We start from the raw sequence: 16,265 nt of genomic DNA on the forward strand, positions 1-16,265 counted from the left end.
GTGTGGGCGAGTCTACAACATTATTGAAAACATTTATATTTGTATTAGCTAGCCTATTCGTTAGCTTCATAATGACTCGACGTGAGAAAAAAACAACATTTTACTGCCTGATAGCCTGTTAGCATAAAACAGCAAATCAGGCAATGAAATGCGCAATGAAGAATTAGCCTACTAAATTATAAATAGGCTAGACTACGAGAATCCCTCTGAGCATTAAATAAATTGACGCAAAACGGAGGATTAGCCTAATTGTATGTAGCCCCAATAAGGCTAAATAGCTACATTAGCATAGACCTTCCAGGCTTTCTTCAAAGGAATTGTTAAAACGTCCATATTGGCTTCATAATAGCCTACCATGTAGCCTAACGTCACGTAGCCGCCTATATACGGCATATCTTTGTCATAATACAGTTACATTGTAAAGTAAAAGCTTAAGTCCCCGCCCAAACAAACAAAAACACTCTACAACCAATTAGTCGGCGTTTAAATGAAATGGAAACGTTATTTAACCTTTGACACCTTTACAAGCCATTAAACAGTCAGAGGTTAGCGGCCTCGGGCATCCTTCCCCCCCGCTCTCTGCTCTATGGCAGCTGGGTTCACTGAGAAAAAAATACATTATTGAAATGAATCATTAGGCTACGTTTCCCTTTGTTTTTTTCGTGACATGCACAAATCCCAAAGCAGACTTTTTTCCCCCCAACGAGATTAACCTTGACAACAAAGCATTCCTCATAGGACTTCAAACAGAAGATGGAAATGGCTGCACAGATAGGAGACGGCTGACATTCTTAAAATATCACCCAACTGTCCCATTAAATATGACCAATGATATCCTTTCAGAGGGGAAATGTATTTTAGTTTGTGTGACATGACATAGGTTCTTCTTTTCTTGGCAGCAGCCTATATTTTTGAAAACTTTTCAAATAAATTCAAATAGCCTAAATATTTATTTTATTTACTGAAATATTTGCACAATAGTATGTCAATTATGTCTAATAAATGTCCAATAAGTTGTATAATATTCTAATTACTTAAAATTATTATTATCCCCTAATGGGTTAATTAAGCACTCAGATTTCTTTTGAGAAAAACAATGTATTCGCTGCAGTAATACAGTTTTTAATGACCTCTTGCTGCGTATTTTATTCATAAATCAGTCAAAGACTTTAACAGAACATTGCAGTCTGTGCTGTAATGTGACAACAGCTAATTCCAGTGGATCAAAACTAAGAGGGAAGTGTGTGTGGAAGTATAGGAAGTATGGTCGATGAGTGCATATTATGCTTTTTGTCATAGAACCAGGTGCCGATTTCAACATTGTAACTGTAGTGCAGTCTAATGTTTAGACAGCCTCCAAGTCCTGACTTCCAACGACTGCAGGAGCAGCGGACACCTCAACCCGATTCAACAGGGCAAATCCGGTCGGAGAAACCACAACAATGCTATCAGTGAGGTAGGCTTTTTCTTTTTTTCTTTCTTTTTATCCTTCCCCCTTCAGCAGTGCAACAGCAGTCAGAGCTTTGAATGGAAGATCTGCTCAAAGACAGTTTTTTTTTTTTAATGAATTACAAGAATTTAATGTTTATTTTACAGATACAGAACAGTCATTCTGCTTCATTTATTTACTTTGAATTGCTGCAAGTCAGTGCCATGGTACAAGCTTCTTAGAGCGGCTCAAGATGTTCACAACGTTTCAAAATCAAATCTTGTATTATCTTTATTTTTTTTTATTCCTCAAACAAAAACATTTGGATGTGTTTCGACACCCTCTCTGATGAGCTCAACATGCAAACATCTCGTCTACCTAGAAGGTTGATGGACTATATAACATATGGCTTTTTTTTAAAGCAATAAAAACAAGGCAAATCAAAAAGTGCATCAAAAAAAAAAAAAAAAAAAAAATCAATTCCAGTCTGTGATCAGAGGTATTGTCTGTGTTACGGAGAGGTCCATCCTGTCTCCTCTGTTTGCTGGCTCAATGTCTGCACCGCTCGGGTAAAAGGTGTGGAGCTATTGCCATTCGGGTTCAAAGGTCTAAGCAGACCTCTTCAAAGAGTCGGAGCAGGTGCCCGTGCTTAACGCCAAGATGTATTTCCTTTAAATAAATACGGCAGGGTTTATCCAGCAGAGTTTTCAGCCCGTGAATGCACCCCACAGGTTGTGTAAGCCATCAATAACACAGGACTGTGTTGCCTTTTCCTGCCAGTTTCCATTCCCACAGTGCTGTAGCGCCGTTTGCCCCCGGTGGACAGCAGCCATTATCTGGGCCCGTAGTCATAGTTAGAGGGGCCACTGGTGGCTGAGTACATGTTAGCTGTGGCTGGGTTCATGTGGTGGTGGTACGTGTGTCCTCTGATACTGGGTAAAGGATAGGGCGACGGCCTGGTCTTGGCTCCCAGGTAGTGTTCATAGGTGGTGGGGTACTTGTAAGGGTGGTGATGCAGGGTGTCTGGGGGTAGAGCGTGGGGGTCTGCGCGGAGATCATGTGGAGGGCTGGGTCGCCCACTGGTGAGTGAGACGCCGTGGAGGCCTCCCGGGACGGGCAAGGCGGGGCTGAGGACCCGGGACATCAGTTGGTGAGCTGGGTCGGCGTGTATGGGCGTGCAGCTGGGGTCCCGCTCGTACTCCCGCCTGCTGTCCTCTGTGCAAGAAGAGACATGAGAAGAGTCAGGGCTAGCCAATATGTGGTGCATACTTTGTACCAGCAGGTTATGTATATTTTCCTTAACAGTGCACGCGTGTGTTCAGTTCTGTGCCCCAAACTACAGTTTGCTCATACTTCTTCCCTATGTTTTTGAGTTGAAGCCAGGAGCAGTTTGATATACAGTATAACACATTCTCATTTCACAATTGTAATACCTCCAAAAATGTCAAGAAAATCCAAGTTTTCATTGCAGGTTTTGCCGTATTAGAAAGCTGTGTTCAGTTACATAAAAGCATAAGAACCTCTATTATGTCGCCAGTGGGTGAAACTGACTGGCTGATATTTGATGTTTAATTAAAAGCCAGTATTGGCCTGGTACTGTGAATGCACCACTGTGCTTGAGTTAAGGATACAAAATGAAGAGGTTAAAATATGCCAAGAAAACATTACAACTAGCTGAATAACTTTGGCGTGACTGTGTTTCATGTTCGATAGCAGGCGTGGGTTTCTGAAACGGAACAAAGAGCGAGCTGCAGACCTTTCTCTGTGCCGTTCTGCTGAGGGGGAGATGACATTGGGTTTCTTGTTCTGGCAAAGGCACTCATTATTGGCAGAGAGCCTGGCCTGTGATTCCTGGGCCTGGAGCAGAGAGAATGGATTCAGTTACATACTCATTTAATGAATGTCAAAGGCACAATTTCTTTATTATATATTAAAATGACAAATGAACATGTTAAAAGTGTACACCGTTGTGTGTAATGAGCATTTACTTGTTGACGGGCCCCAAAATTAACAGTGAATGAAATTTGAAGCCACATATTTACATGACTCAAATTGGCCTGGTGTATAAAATAATCAAAAAGTCCCATAAACGTTAAGTGTAATCGGTTCACTTAATACTCTTAACCCTTGTGTTGTCAAAAAAATGTGCAAATGCTCTCTGGCTCTGTTGTAAAAAAAAAAAAAAAAAAAAAAAAAAAAATGTTTTACACCATGTGGAAACAGGCCCAATAAGCCTGTGTTGTTTAAGTGTAAACACTTACCAGTCCTCTGGATCACAGTCCCTGAAGCCCTTTGCAAAGGGATTGCTGGCTATCTTCAGCTGTGTGATCTGAAATTCAGAGCACAGAACATCAGTTAAACCTCAGCCCTGCATGCTATAGTCATACACAGCGTCATTGTATTTGACTTCTAGAAAGGACAGCAGCGATAGATAGCTGATGGACTGAAAGTTTTAGATGAAAAAAATCCCTTTGCGTTTGGAAGAAATACAAAAAAAAAAAAAATCACATTTCAACACACTGCTGCCTTTAGTAAAACATGTGCGTACCCAGGTGCAGGTGTGTTGTTCAGAGCCACAGCATCCATTAGTCCATTCAGTGTTATTTAGAACACAAGTGAATTCATATAACTGTCAGTTACTGGAATGCAGAGCTTATATTGTTGCAGTAGACTATTTCTGAACTCTTTTGTGACATTTACAGCTGCACAGTATCTCCTTTGTAGATTCCCATACAGGCACAGCAGTCCTAATTATAAATTATTCATAATCATAACTTCTTGTAGGCCTATAGTTTCTCACCATCACCGACGCCATAACATTTCAACCTTTCAAATTGAATTCTGCTAATTTGTGTCATTCATTTCATGAGTCACATAATAAATTACCAGCTGTGGCTGCAAACTGCAGCTGTAGGGTGCCTATGTGGCTCAACCCCCGGTCCGACCGCGGCCTTTTTGTGTGCTCCTAATTGCTCCTTATTAGTTACGATGGGTTATACATTCCTTGTATGTGTAAAATGTCTTTAGCAAATAAATAAAAAAATATATAGCCTGTATTATATATAGCCTGTATTAAAAAATATATATTGAATAAATATAAACTGTAGTCATCGGGGCTTGGAGTGTTTTTGTCACATTTCACATCAAATAGAACAAACGAGTTATTCCATTCCCTAGACTGATCACCGACTCTTCACTATGCAAGGGCTTAAAGTTCTCAGGCACCACGCCTGAATTCAGGCACAGAGCAGTTTAACATGTCTATAATACTCGATTCAATACATTGTGAACATTGCCTTCAGGGCAGCATTTCAGGCTTTAACCCGTGACTGTGACTTGTAAACGGCTGATAGGAACCGAATTTGATTCTAATGTTTCACTCGTTACGAGTCGCTCCGAATAACCGCTGACTGCACTGATGCGTAAATCTAAACAGACGCCGAGCCTGATGGGAAACAGAGTAGGGGGACGACGCAGAGAAGGGAAGCACATGCAGAGCAAAGGCATCATTTACGCGCAGAAAGCGCGCACTGGGAGATAGTGTGGTGCGCAACTGATTTAATCCTTGATGTTTTTGCACAATGTAGCGCGGCAAACACAACAAAAACAGACTGATTTTTAATCTCCATTCATGGAATAATTTTTGAGTTTAACGTGGCCTTGTTGTAGGCCTACCCTGTGAGAATATTTCCTCGTGGTATATCGGTATGCTTAGACACATGTATGTGTTCCAGACTTTATTTATACATGGCTTTAGAATCAGGTCCCATCCTGCGGTTAGTTTCGGACCAGCACACACATACAGGTCCATAAAAGGCTTCTTACCCGGTGGTTCTGGTAGGCTGTGACCGCTGTGAAGCGCGTTTCCTCAAAAACAAAGGTTTTGTAATTCTCCTCGGCGTATTTCTCGCTGTCCTTGCGGGGGTCCACGTAAACCACGTGGAACCTGGGCTGGTAGCGGTGCATGGAGTTCAGAATGATCTGTAAAAACCCAGAGGATATCACATCAAGTTAGGATGCAACACTGCGCGGAAGGATCGGAGGCTTTTAACTCCACAAGTCCCGACTATTTTCGATCGCCTATAGTTTTATTATTGGGCTATAATAGGCCTGAATATGAATAACATTGAGCAAATGAACAAATAGGCCTAAATCCATTCAGCCTTCATCTATTCACGATATATCATTGAGAGGGCGACCCCTCGTTTACTGTGTCATCGAGTCAGATTACAGACACAAATACAGAACTACACAGAAAGTAGCCTACGACCATAAGAAATATAGAAAGACAATAAAACATTCAGAATTGGAAAAAAATAATAGGGATAATAGGGATGCAGAAGAACATTCAATCATGTAAAGCTGTTACGAGTAGAAGTCTGCAGGTTCTAATGTCCATGATGCAATAATTGAGTTGATTTTGACAAAGTGCTGTAATGTGTTCCAGGAGTCGGGTGCACTCAAACTAAAGGCAGCTTTTCCAAGTTCAGACCGAGCTCGTGAAATAATGCTCGGATCACATAAAATAATGTATCTTATAGACCAAATGGGGGTACTTTGGAGGACTGCAGGGGGTACGTGAGATATTTAATGTAATGTTTAATAGTTCCAAGGCTGTTGTCCAGAACATTGTTCCTCTTTATGTAGACTTTTTTATTTTTTTCCTATACCAAAAATGTGACATTTGTGTCGCCTTCTTTGGACCTATTCTTGCCTTCCTTCCTTCTACTTTCCTTCTACTTTTATTTTATGTCACAAGTTTGTCACAAGTTTGTCCTACTATTTTCGACATATTCTTGCCTTAATTCCTTCCTTCTTTCTACCATCTTTTTTCCAAGGTTTTGTCTTTTTTTTTTTTTTTTTTTTTTTTAGAGTTTTTGTCTAAATTTTCATCAGCATTTAATTGTTTTTTCAGTTACAAGGCGTTTGTTTAGTAAATCTATCGCTGACATCGCTGTATGCTACTGCTCCTCTTTATATATACTTTTTTTTGTCTAACAAAAATGAATAGCGCTGGTCAGGGGGTACAATTCAAAAGCGTGGACATTATTGAAAAAAGTTTGAGAACCACTGTTATAGACCAAACGAGATAGCCTAGTTTGGTGACTTATAATAAAATATCGTATTTAGGCCTAGTAATAAAACCTTGTCAACAATCTCCAAGATAGGCCTACGTATTTGTGGCTATGCAGTTTAGTAAATGATGCCATTAAACGCACAAATAACCTGGCGCTGGTGTTTGCCTAATGTGCCGTATGCAGCTGTGATATATATATATATATATATAAAATCCACCTGGCTGGCTATTTTGTCAGCGCGTCACGATCCTGGCGATCACGACCCCGTCTGGATATATCCCCCCCTTTCCATCCAGCACCAGCAGCCCTATACGTCTCAGCCTTCTTTCAATATTTGCTCAAATACATATAGCCACTCTACATAGCCACAGAACTCGAAACTCTCCTTTTTCTTTCTGATTACACAACCGACGCGCTGACACACGGAAACGCTCCGACGGAGTGGAACATCAAGCGGGAAGGGCTGAGACCATTTCCAGCGGTGAAATATATTCCACTCCATTGCCGTCATTTTTTTTGGAGTAAAGCCTGATGTAGGCCTACACTGCCATTTTTATAGATTGGAAGTAGACTTTTGTAATCATCTAAACTCTTAGTCAACATAAGGTTTGTTAATGTTAAACCACGTGTCACCAATCAGCTGATCCTGAACGGTAACAATCTTCCTGTGCGTCTAAATACGTTAATGCACTTTATATATTTATATATATATATATTATATATTTATATATTATTCCTGACCCCTTTATGTGTCTGTACAGTCTTACACTGTGACTGCGAAGCTAAAAAACAACCCAAAATCCTTGTCTGTAGACCTACTATCAATGCAGTCGATTAAGTACCTGTATATTTTTACTAAATTATGTAACCCTCCTGTTGTCTTCGGGTCAAATTTGGGTTTTCTTCCAATCAAATTGCCAAAAAAATAATAACGTGGATGGTTCCTTACAACCATGCACAGGTAAAACTAATGATATGTTCGCTACTCTCATTGAATGTGACATTTGAAGAAAAAGTTAAAAAAGTGACAAAAAAAATCTAGAGAAAATGCAAAAAAAAAAAAAAAAAAAACAAAGGGCAGAAAAAGTCAACAGAAAAGTTAGGGGAAAAGCACCAAAACAATAATTTTATTTTGGACCCAGAAAAACAAAAGACGCCTGGTCGACTGCCAATTCCGGTCCTCTGTCGGCTTCAAAACCCTTCTAATTTAGTAAGAATAAATTTTTTAATTAATAATTTTTTTCAACTAGTTTGTGTCGCATGTGCCTTTTGTTTCCGGTCGTGTGGGCCTATACTCACATGGCCGTTGTCATCCAACAGGTTGTTGGTGAGTTTGAGTTTATCGAAGGAGACGATCTGCTTCATCCACTGGGCGCCTTTGGCCGGAGAGTCCGGGTGGTAGTGGACCCTGCCCGGTGTGGCGGGGTCAGCTTTACCGGCAACCAGCCACGACGAGCTGTGGAAAGCATACCTGCCAGACAGAGAGAGAGAGAGAGAGAGAGAGAGAGAGAGAAGTCCATTAGACACAAGGTTGCGATTGTCCGACATCATTTGCTCAAACTAAAGTCGCCCTCTCACGCAGAAATGTCCATGCATACAAGTGTTGACATGAAATTCCACACAAACTAATGCTCTTTAAAAAATGACAGTATGCCTCGCGATAAAGGGAAAATATGACCTATCTCGGGCATACTCGGTGGATTTATTTATACATGTTCTAGTCTAAATATGTAGCCTATACTAACACGGATTCATGAATACGAGATAAATATGTATGTATTGCATCTATTTATAGGCTACTGTAGTTTCTTTTGCTTTGATTTCAACACTGTTGTGCAGCTCAGTAAAAGAAAAAAAAGGTCTCCGGGCTAGTACAGTCCTGTAGCGACAGATGTGTGTTGCAGTTGTCTAAAGACACACCAAAAAATAAAAAGGTTACCTGTAGCGTTTGTCGTCTACAGGCAAGAAGTCCATCAGGAGCATGTAGTCTGCCATGGGATCCATCCCAAATATTTTCACTTGGAAAGTTGGAAACATTCTCCTGGTTAAGAAAAAAAAACAGTAGGCAAGTGTTAAATCTAGGCGTTAAAATGGTTGTTATTGCTGCTTTCATGGAAACACAAATAGTTTTTAAGTCCTATTTTTTTTTAAAACGGGATAATGTGTGTGCGCACGGTGGTGTTCAGCTGTTTGAGTTAGGCCATTTGTAAGTCGTCATGCCAACAAAATATATATATATATATATATTTTTTTTAAAAGCCAGACTGTTTGCAGAGAGACATGCAGCTCCAGGCCTACAGAGCTTCATTTGGCCCGAGCTGGAGGCGACATTGAGAAGACAGAAGCTTCGAGCTCTTGGACATGACGCTGTTCAGTCCGTGCGTAACCAGATCGAACTCTCCTTCATCTGAATATCTGAATGGAGCTTTTTTTTTTAGCACCGCTTTTGTAGCTTCTGGCAAGACGCTTCGACTTCTTTTCTGCTGTTTTGATGACTTCCAGACACATGAAGTCCTACACACACACACACACACACACACACACACACACACACACACACACACACACACACACACACACACACACACACAAACACACACCAATCGAGTTCAGTTTTAAATTAGAACATTTTTATCATCCGGATGGAGAGGAACATCCAGAATTGTATTTGCATGAAAAAATAAATAAATATGGGTTCAAAATTAGCACCATTTACCAGCCAGATGCTGGGAAAATATGCAAATATTGCAAGCGGCTGGTAGATTAGCTTCACTTGTCAGCCCGAGAACAATGGTAATCTATTAAGTGTCTGGTAACATTGGAACATTTACTAGCCATTTGGCTGGTGGACGAAAAATCTCATTCTGAACGCTGTTTTGCGAATATAATAATAATTATATAATAATAATAATAATATAATATAATTCTGGGAAACATTTCGAGGCAGTGCTTTTTGCGTGCTGATAATATATTAGCGACCAATTATTATCAATCACTTCTCTGCTTTAATTGTCCCCAGAAATTTGGATTGAATTGCTTTTGGAAGTTTTGCTGGACATGCGCCCATGCCAACAGCCATTTCTTTTCCTACTCCACCATAGGCTATCCATGCAGGGCAGATCCATATCCCCCAGGAACTTAGGTTGGAAGTTGAGTAATCCGCCGAGTCAGTGAAAGGGATCCTAAAAATCAACGCTCAATTAACGTCAGTGTTGTGGCTAGGTGAGGCTGAAGGAGCTTCTAAAGTGCTCTGCTGCAGATCTCCTTTCTCCTGTCAGACAGCGGAGCGGGGGAACTCAACCCTCACTTTCAGGATTAAATCAATTACCTCGTGCCTCTTTACGTTAGCCTATAATACCGGAACAGCTCGGGACGGCATTTGGAGACGCTTACGCGCAATATTTATTGGTTGAAAAATAATAGTAGGCCTGCTGAATATTAGTGTACCGTTTTATTGGCTCTCAACAAGGGTCAGAGGTCAACGCTGGTAGAATGTTGTCCCCCCCCCCTACAGATTCAAGCAGTCGACAGGATAAAGTATACATTTTGAAATAATAAATAGCCCCTCTTCATTTTTCCTAAAAATAGGAAATTAGAAAGACAAAATCTCACAATCAGATTTTTTAAATGGCCATATTGTCTTTTTTTTAATCAATAACCAAATCAAAACCCCATTGTTGTGCTCATGCAATATAATGTATCCAAAATGTATGTCGTGTGACTGAATAGGAAAGTGAAGGAAGCAGACGGACACTGCTATAATGGCGGAATAAGAAAAAGTAAGAAAGTAGGAAACACGTGTCGAGGCCCGAATAAAAACAAGAGCGCAGCACTGTAATCGGCCTGATCTCCGCTCACACACAGCCTCTTACCGGCCGCAATGTTCCGTAGCCTGTAACAGCGGTGCGTAAAACGGAGGCAGACGGTGAAGGAAAGCGGCCGAGAGCCTCGGTTACCCTTATTGGTTCTATAAAACGCAGCAAGATCACTTCAACATGGTGTTTACAGCTGACAGACACACACACACACACACACACACACACACACAACCAGATGTACAAGACACACAAAACATCTCCAGCAGCAGGCATGAATTCTCCCCTGCACAGCTTTAAATGAAATATATTTTGGTCCGACGCAGATTATGCCAGTGTTTATGAATTTAAATTCAGAACGCATTTTAGTGCTTTATGTGCAAGAAGGTGATGATTTCTGTTAACTGTTATAATGTAATACAGTTTTACCAGGCTGGACCCCCACAAAAGTGTCATTTGAAGTAAGAAAAACAAGTTGAATAGCGAATGGGGGAAAAAAAGTGTGTTCATTATGAACTCCAGAAGACAAAAAAAAGTAGGTCTGCTTTATTTTTTCATGAAACTTTTATCCTCATCTGGTGTGCACTATGACTATTTGCAAACAGGGTTCAAAATTAGCACCATTTACCAGCCAGATGCTGGGAAAATATGCAAATATGCAAGCGGCTGGTAGATTAGCTTCACTTGTCAGCCCAAGAACAATGGTAATCTATTAAGTGGCTGGTAACATTGGAACATTTACTAGCCATTTGGCTGGTGGACGAAAATGTTCATTTTGAACGCTGTTTGCAAATATATGCAGGATATATATATTTCGATGTAGTCATTTTATTTAAAAAAAAATATATATTTTTTTTTTATTTTATTTTTATTTTTAAAAATAAAATGACTACATCGAAATATATATATCCTGCATATCTTTTTTGCGTCATCAGCATTGAAGCTCAACATTTTTTCCCATTTTATAAACAAACCGTCTTTAGATGCTATGGTTCTTACTTTAAGCAGGATATCGAGTAATATTATCTATACCCGGTCTACCCAAATGTGCATGAGAAGGAGAATTATAACTTTATATCGTTTGTGCTCACCTGCCAGCCTTGGTAACGATCATCTCCGTGCCCAGCTGATTAAATTCGTCCCATAAAGCTTTCATCTCCAGCTGGACGTTAATGTTGGCCACTTTGGGGTTCTTCTTCACTATGGTTTTGCCGTTCGGCGTGGAGTTGGCTGACGACGAGGAGCAGTTGGGAGTCCCGCTGTCACTCGGCGGGGCCTGGCCCGGGTTAGAGCCCGGGTAGTTGTAGTTGTGCTGTGCGGCCGGGCAGGGCTCGAAGTGGGACTCATGTTGGCTGTAGGGGTCCCCGGGGGACGGAGAGAGGTGGTAGCCCCCCGGCGTGTTGAGGCTGCTCAGGCTGCTCGTCGTGAAGGCTGCAACATCGCAAAAATGGGACAGCTGCGTCAGCCACGGACTGGATATGGCTGAAATCATCCCAAAAAAACTGGATTTACTAAATAAGGCCTGCACTTCAAGTCGGTTATAACACAGAAGGTACAAAAAAAACAAAACAAAAAAAAAAACAGAAGCGCGATTCAGTGATGTCCAGATGTCACGCACAAATGCACCCCTTTCGGTTTTAAAGTTTCCGTCTGGGCTGCTCAATAATCCCCGAGGTTGCATCCACTGGCAGCATGCTACAGTCTGCCTGATCTAAAACCACCGTCCGAATAGGGACCAAATGTTTCCAAAAAAACTGCCTTGCTTCGCGTAGTATCTCTGAACTAATCGCAAAAAAAACAACCCAAAAACAAACAAACACCCGAGCTCGGAGTGCGTGTGGATGAGTTTTTGTCTTGGGATCGATTGCGCTCCGATCGAGCGGCCTCTGTTGTGCGCTGCTGCAGTGTGTTACACTGCAACCCAGTGTCGTCTCTTATCTGGCGCAGAGGGCCTCCCCTTTGCGATAAAACCGGTTCTTATTTCTATTTAGATAAGGAACTGCAGGTAATGTGCCTTTTCCTCGCCTTGGTACGAGACTGATTGACAGAGAAGTGCGCCCCCTTTTAATGGGCTTTCCGGCACCCATTTAACTTTTGGATAAGGGTATCGCCCACATCACCCCCGTTAGCAAACAATAGAGGATCTGGCCGGCAGAGCGCGAGTGTAAACGGTTTACAAGGTAAACACACATTGATTTGCATGAACAAACAAACAAACAAACAGGCAGCAGGTTCCTTTCTCGTTGTGGGACAAATACATCTATGGAATGGATGTACACCTCCCCTGTCCGACCTGGATATTATGGTCTGTTTTTACCATTACGCACAGGGTGCCCGTAAACCTTCCTCTTGGCTTCGTTTTCAATGTATGTGATCCTGTCCACGAATTAAAGTTGACTTTTTGGACAACGCTTTGGGGTTTTTGGAATAGGAGACCGTTTCCACTTCTGGCTGCTTTGTATGCAGACTCCTCTTTCCTGATGGTGATAAGGCGACTGCTTTTGCATTATTTTTCATAGTGGGCCAACTGTGTCAGAATTTATATATATATTTTTTTACAATCATTTCATTCACGCACCCGTGTGGTTTGCTTTTAATTGTGCGTTTTGAAAACGTCGATTAACCGAGCAGATGCATTACGGGTGTTATGTAATTAAAGAGAAGTGTATACATGCTAGCCTACAGCAGCTCTATGGGCAACAAAATGTTTTACCTTCCATTTCCCGGGTGACAGTGCTGTAGTGCATTTTAAAGGAGCTGCGGTTGTGCGGGTTTGGCTTGTCCTGGCCGGTGCTCTGTTTGTCAAACGCTGCGTTTCCTGCTTGCTCTGCAGCCGAAATCAGAGAGGCAATACTGAAAGCATTTGCCTTTGGAGAGAGGGGACCGCCGTCGTCCATAAGCAGGGGATCGAGTCGCGAAAAGCCGTCCCTCCTCCGCTTTCCAACCGCGCAGAAAGCAGGAAAAGGCTGCGCACAATGGAGAGGAACATGCGCCAAAATTAGTTTTTTTTTCACATTCCGCCACCGGCGCTCCGTGGGTGCGAGAGTCTAGGGGGTGGTGGACTGGTCTCTTAAAGTATTCCCACGGCTGTTGCGAAGACGCGAAAAAAAGCTCCCAGGTGCTCAGATACAGTTGATGAACCCCTAAACACGTCCGTGTGTCAAAACATAGTTCATCCGCGGAGAATAGGGAGAGAGCTTCCCTGGTTTCGGTGGCGGGGTGGTGTCATCTGAGTCCTGCCTTGAGGAGAAGCGACTACTGCTCCGAGAATGTCAAAAGTGAGCGAGATCCACGCCTCCCATGCACCACTATAGGAAGAAAAAAAGTGTCTGCGCGCTGCACTGGATGTTTTATTTCAATAAGACCATGTCAGTCATTTGAATTCAACTCCAACGTCATTGCAATGTCCGGCTTCAAAGTGCGCCACTTTCCCAGTAAATTACGGGCCTATATATGCCTTGTTCATATTTCAGCTGTCCAAGCCCAGATCGAGCTGCTCCTGCCCCGAGTTTGCCTGGAACACTATGGGGGCTGCGGTGCCAGAGTTCACTCTGAAAATGTAGTTTTCTTTTAATAAACATGATTGGGACAAAAAAAAAAAAAAGAATAGAAGTCCATTTGCATCGTTTACTTCAGTTTCAGATGTTTTGGGTGTTTTTTTAGTCAAGTAGCCTAAAGCACAGAAAAAATTATTAGATTATTGGATGAAAGAAATTGAATCAAGTGAGAAGTGGCAGCCGTTTAAACTCAGGTGACACTGTCCATACTAGGAGTTGTTTTTCTCATTTACACCAGTCATCTACCTCTATGCTCATGTATTATGCCTATTGATTTATTTTTGTTTTCCCAAAACCCTAATAATGTGTTGCGCACTTTTACGCGATTTTATCCGAAAATTACGCAGCCCCCTTGCCTCTGATATACCTTGAAAACGCATAGACGTGACCCAGCAAAGCGCCTTCCCTGTGCAGTCAGTAAACAGAGGATAAACACACGTGGCACTTGAGGCCGGAGCTGGACTTGACCTCTCCGCCTCGCGCCTCCACTATCGCCTTGTTGGATCTTAGCTTATCGAGGTTCAACTTTAATGTGCTGCAAACCAAAGATGGGTTTTGTTGGAGCTGCTGCGACGGAGACCGGATAGTCTAATTTACACCGAATGAAGCGTGAAGGCTTCTAATGGGATAAAGCAGTCAGAGGATTAACCCTTTATTTGTTTTGGATGTTTCTCCATGGGAGGCAGGCAGCATAAATAAACTACGGCAATATGATGTTCAGGGTAAATATTTAGATAGATAGATAGATAGATAGATAGATAGATAGATAGATAGATAGATAGATAGATAGATGGATAGTAAGATAGATTGGCATAGGTAGGTAAACTATATATATATATATATATGTATCATCTATCTATCTAGGTCTAAATATATACACACAGTATAGATAGGTAGGTAGATAGATAAGTAGGTAGATATACAGATAGATAACTAGATAGATAGATAGATAGATAGATAGATGATATATATATAATTGATCTACCTAGGCCTACAGTATAGATAGGTAGGTAGGTAGGTAGGTAGGTAGATAGATAGATAGATAGATAGGTAGGTAGATAGACAAATATATAACGAGATAAATAGATAGATGGATGTGGCTTTGTAACTTAACTTAGCACTCAGTGTATTTATCAAGTGTGGAAACTCCAATGTGGCCTCTGTAATGAAAAGAAATCACGCATGGCGCAGTGTAAGCCGTCGCCCTGCAGTGTAGGCCGCCCTTTTTTTTTTTTTTTTTTTTTTTATCAGATATGATGTCATCGATACCGACTCACTTCATCATTGCCAAGTCGGAAGCCTCCTTTGTAAATAGTCAGGTGATAACAGACAAAATACAGGAGCAGATCAAAATGGGAAGAAGCTGTGTTGGAATTCGCTCGCAGGGCCTCGGCAGCAGCCAAAGCACAGCGGAGGCATCCAACTCTGCACCTCTGAACACACGGACACACTTTTAGGTGCAATATTAAACGGAAAGCATAAACGTGTTTAACATTGAGCTTCGTCCCCCCCCCCCCATAATATTATCTCAACAAATTTGCTGTGGAGGTAGATGAAGTGCCAGAGCACAATTCAAATGGAAAGCTCACAACAAATGAAACATAATAAGTATTGTGTCCGCTGTGTAAAATAGGCCTACACAAATGTAGTTGCCTTCAGGCGTGAGGCAAACGCTTCTAAGTTCCTAAGTGTAAAAGAAGTAGCCGGGACTATATTTCATGCAGCATATACTGTAGCTTAGTAAGTAACCTCAATGGTATTCTAGTGATTTTTCGTTACAGCATCCAAGCAGCTTTAACAGGTAAAATAGAGTTTTGTTATTCAGGCTATGTTTTGATCGCACATTTGAAATCTCTTTGCTGTGTAGGAGTTGTATCCTAAGAGTTTTTTTACGGCCCAGACCTGACAACAACTAGACAAAGTGAGCAAAGTAGCCAATGTGAGCAGCCCTCTCTCACCGATTAGAAGATAAGCAGGCCCGTCTCTCTGTCCCCTGACCGATGGATGCGCAACACAACGCTTTGGTCAATATAAAAATAAAAATAAAACGTTTTACACTGTAGATACTCTTAATTACGTTAACAAAGTATTTAAAAGATTTGAAAATGATAAGCCTTATTCATATTATAGTCCATATAGAGGGAGACGGCCTTGGTTGCTGCTGAACCGTCGACGTCTTTTTAAAGTTGCCAACATTTTGCTACGCCTGCCCAGACGAACATCTTATTCAAAAATGGCAACGCTTTGTGGTGCACACGTGGAACTATTTGACGTGCCTATAGGCCCGGTGGCCGTGCTGATGGGGAGTAATATCAGTCGCTGCATGTTATTTCGCTGTTTCCTGTTAATTAGTGCATCCGCAAAAATACATTCATCGTCCTCGTGT

At 41.6% G+C, this 16,265-nt stretch overlaps 1 protein-coding gene across 3 annotated transcripts; it reads right to left on the reverse strand.

Annotated features, from left to right (window-relative positions):
• Nucleotides 1-1,545: 1,545 nt before the first annotated feature.
• tbx1 (T-box transcription factor 1) lies at nt 1,546-13,735 on the reverse strand. 3 transcript variants are annotated; one of them, XM_028578402.1, is made up of 8 exons: nt 13,036-13,735; nt 11,414-11,804; nt 8,447-8,548; nt 7,807-7,978; nt 5,255-5,410; nt 3,691-3,758; nt 3,186-3,286; nt 1,546-2,644 (listed from the first exon to the last, which is right to left on the reverse strand). In XM_028578402.1, the coding sequence occupies exons 1-8, from the start codon at nt 13,217-13,219 to the stop codon at nt 2,262-2,264; spliced, it is 1,557 nt and encodes a 518-aa protein (XP_028434203.1). In that variant the 5' UTR covers nt 13,220-13,735; the 3' UTR covers nt 1,546-2,261. The 3 variants fall into 3 exon arrangements, with proteins under 3 accessions (XP_028434203.1, XP_028434204.1, XP_028434202.1); XM_028578403.1 differs by having other exon boundaries at nt 11,414-11,753; nt 13,036-13,734; XM_028578401.1 differs by lacking the exon at nt 13,036-13,735 and having other exon boundaries at nt 11,414-12,394.
• Between the last annotated feature and the right edge of the window lie 2,530 nt (nt 13,736-16,265).

Source organism: Perca flavescens, chromosome 5 (genome assembly GCF_004354835.1).
Source record: "Perca flavescens isolate YP-PL-M2 chromosome 5, PFLA_1.0, whole genome shotgun sequence".
NCBI classification, from domain to species: Eukaryota; Metazoa; Chordata; class Actinopteri; order Perciformes; family Percidae; genus Perca; species Perca flavescens.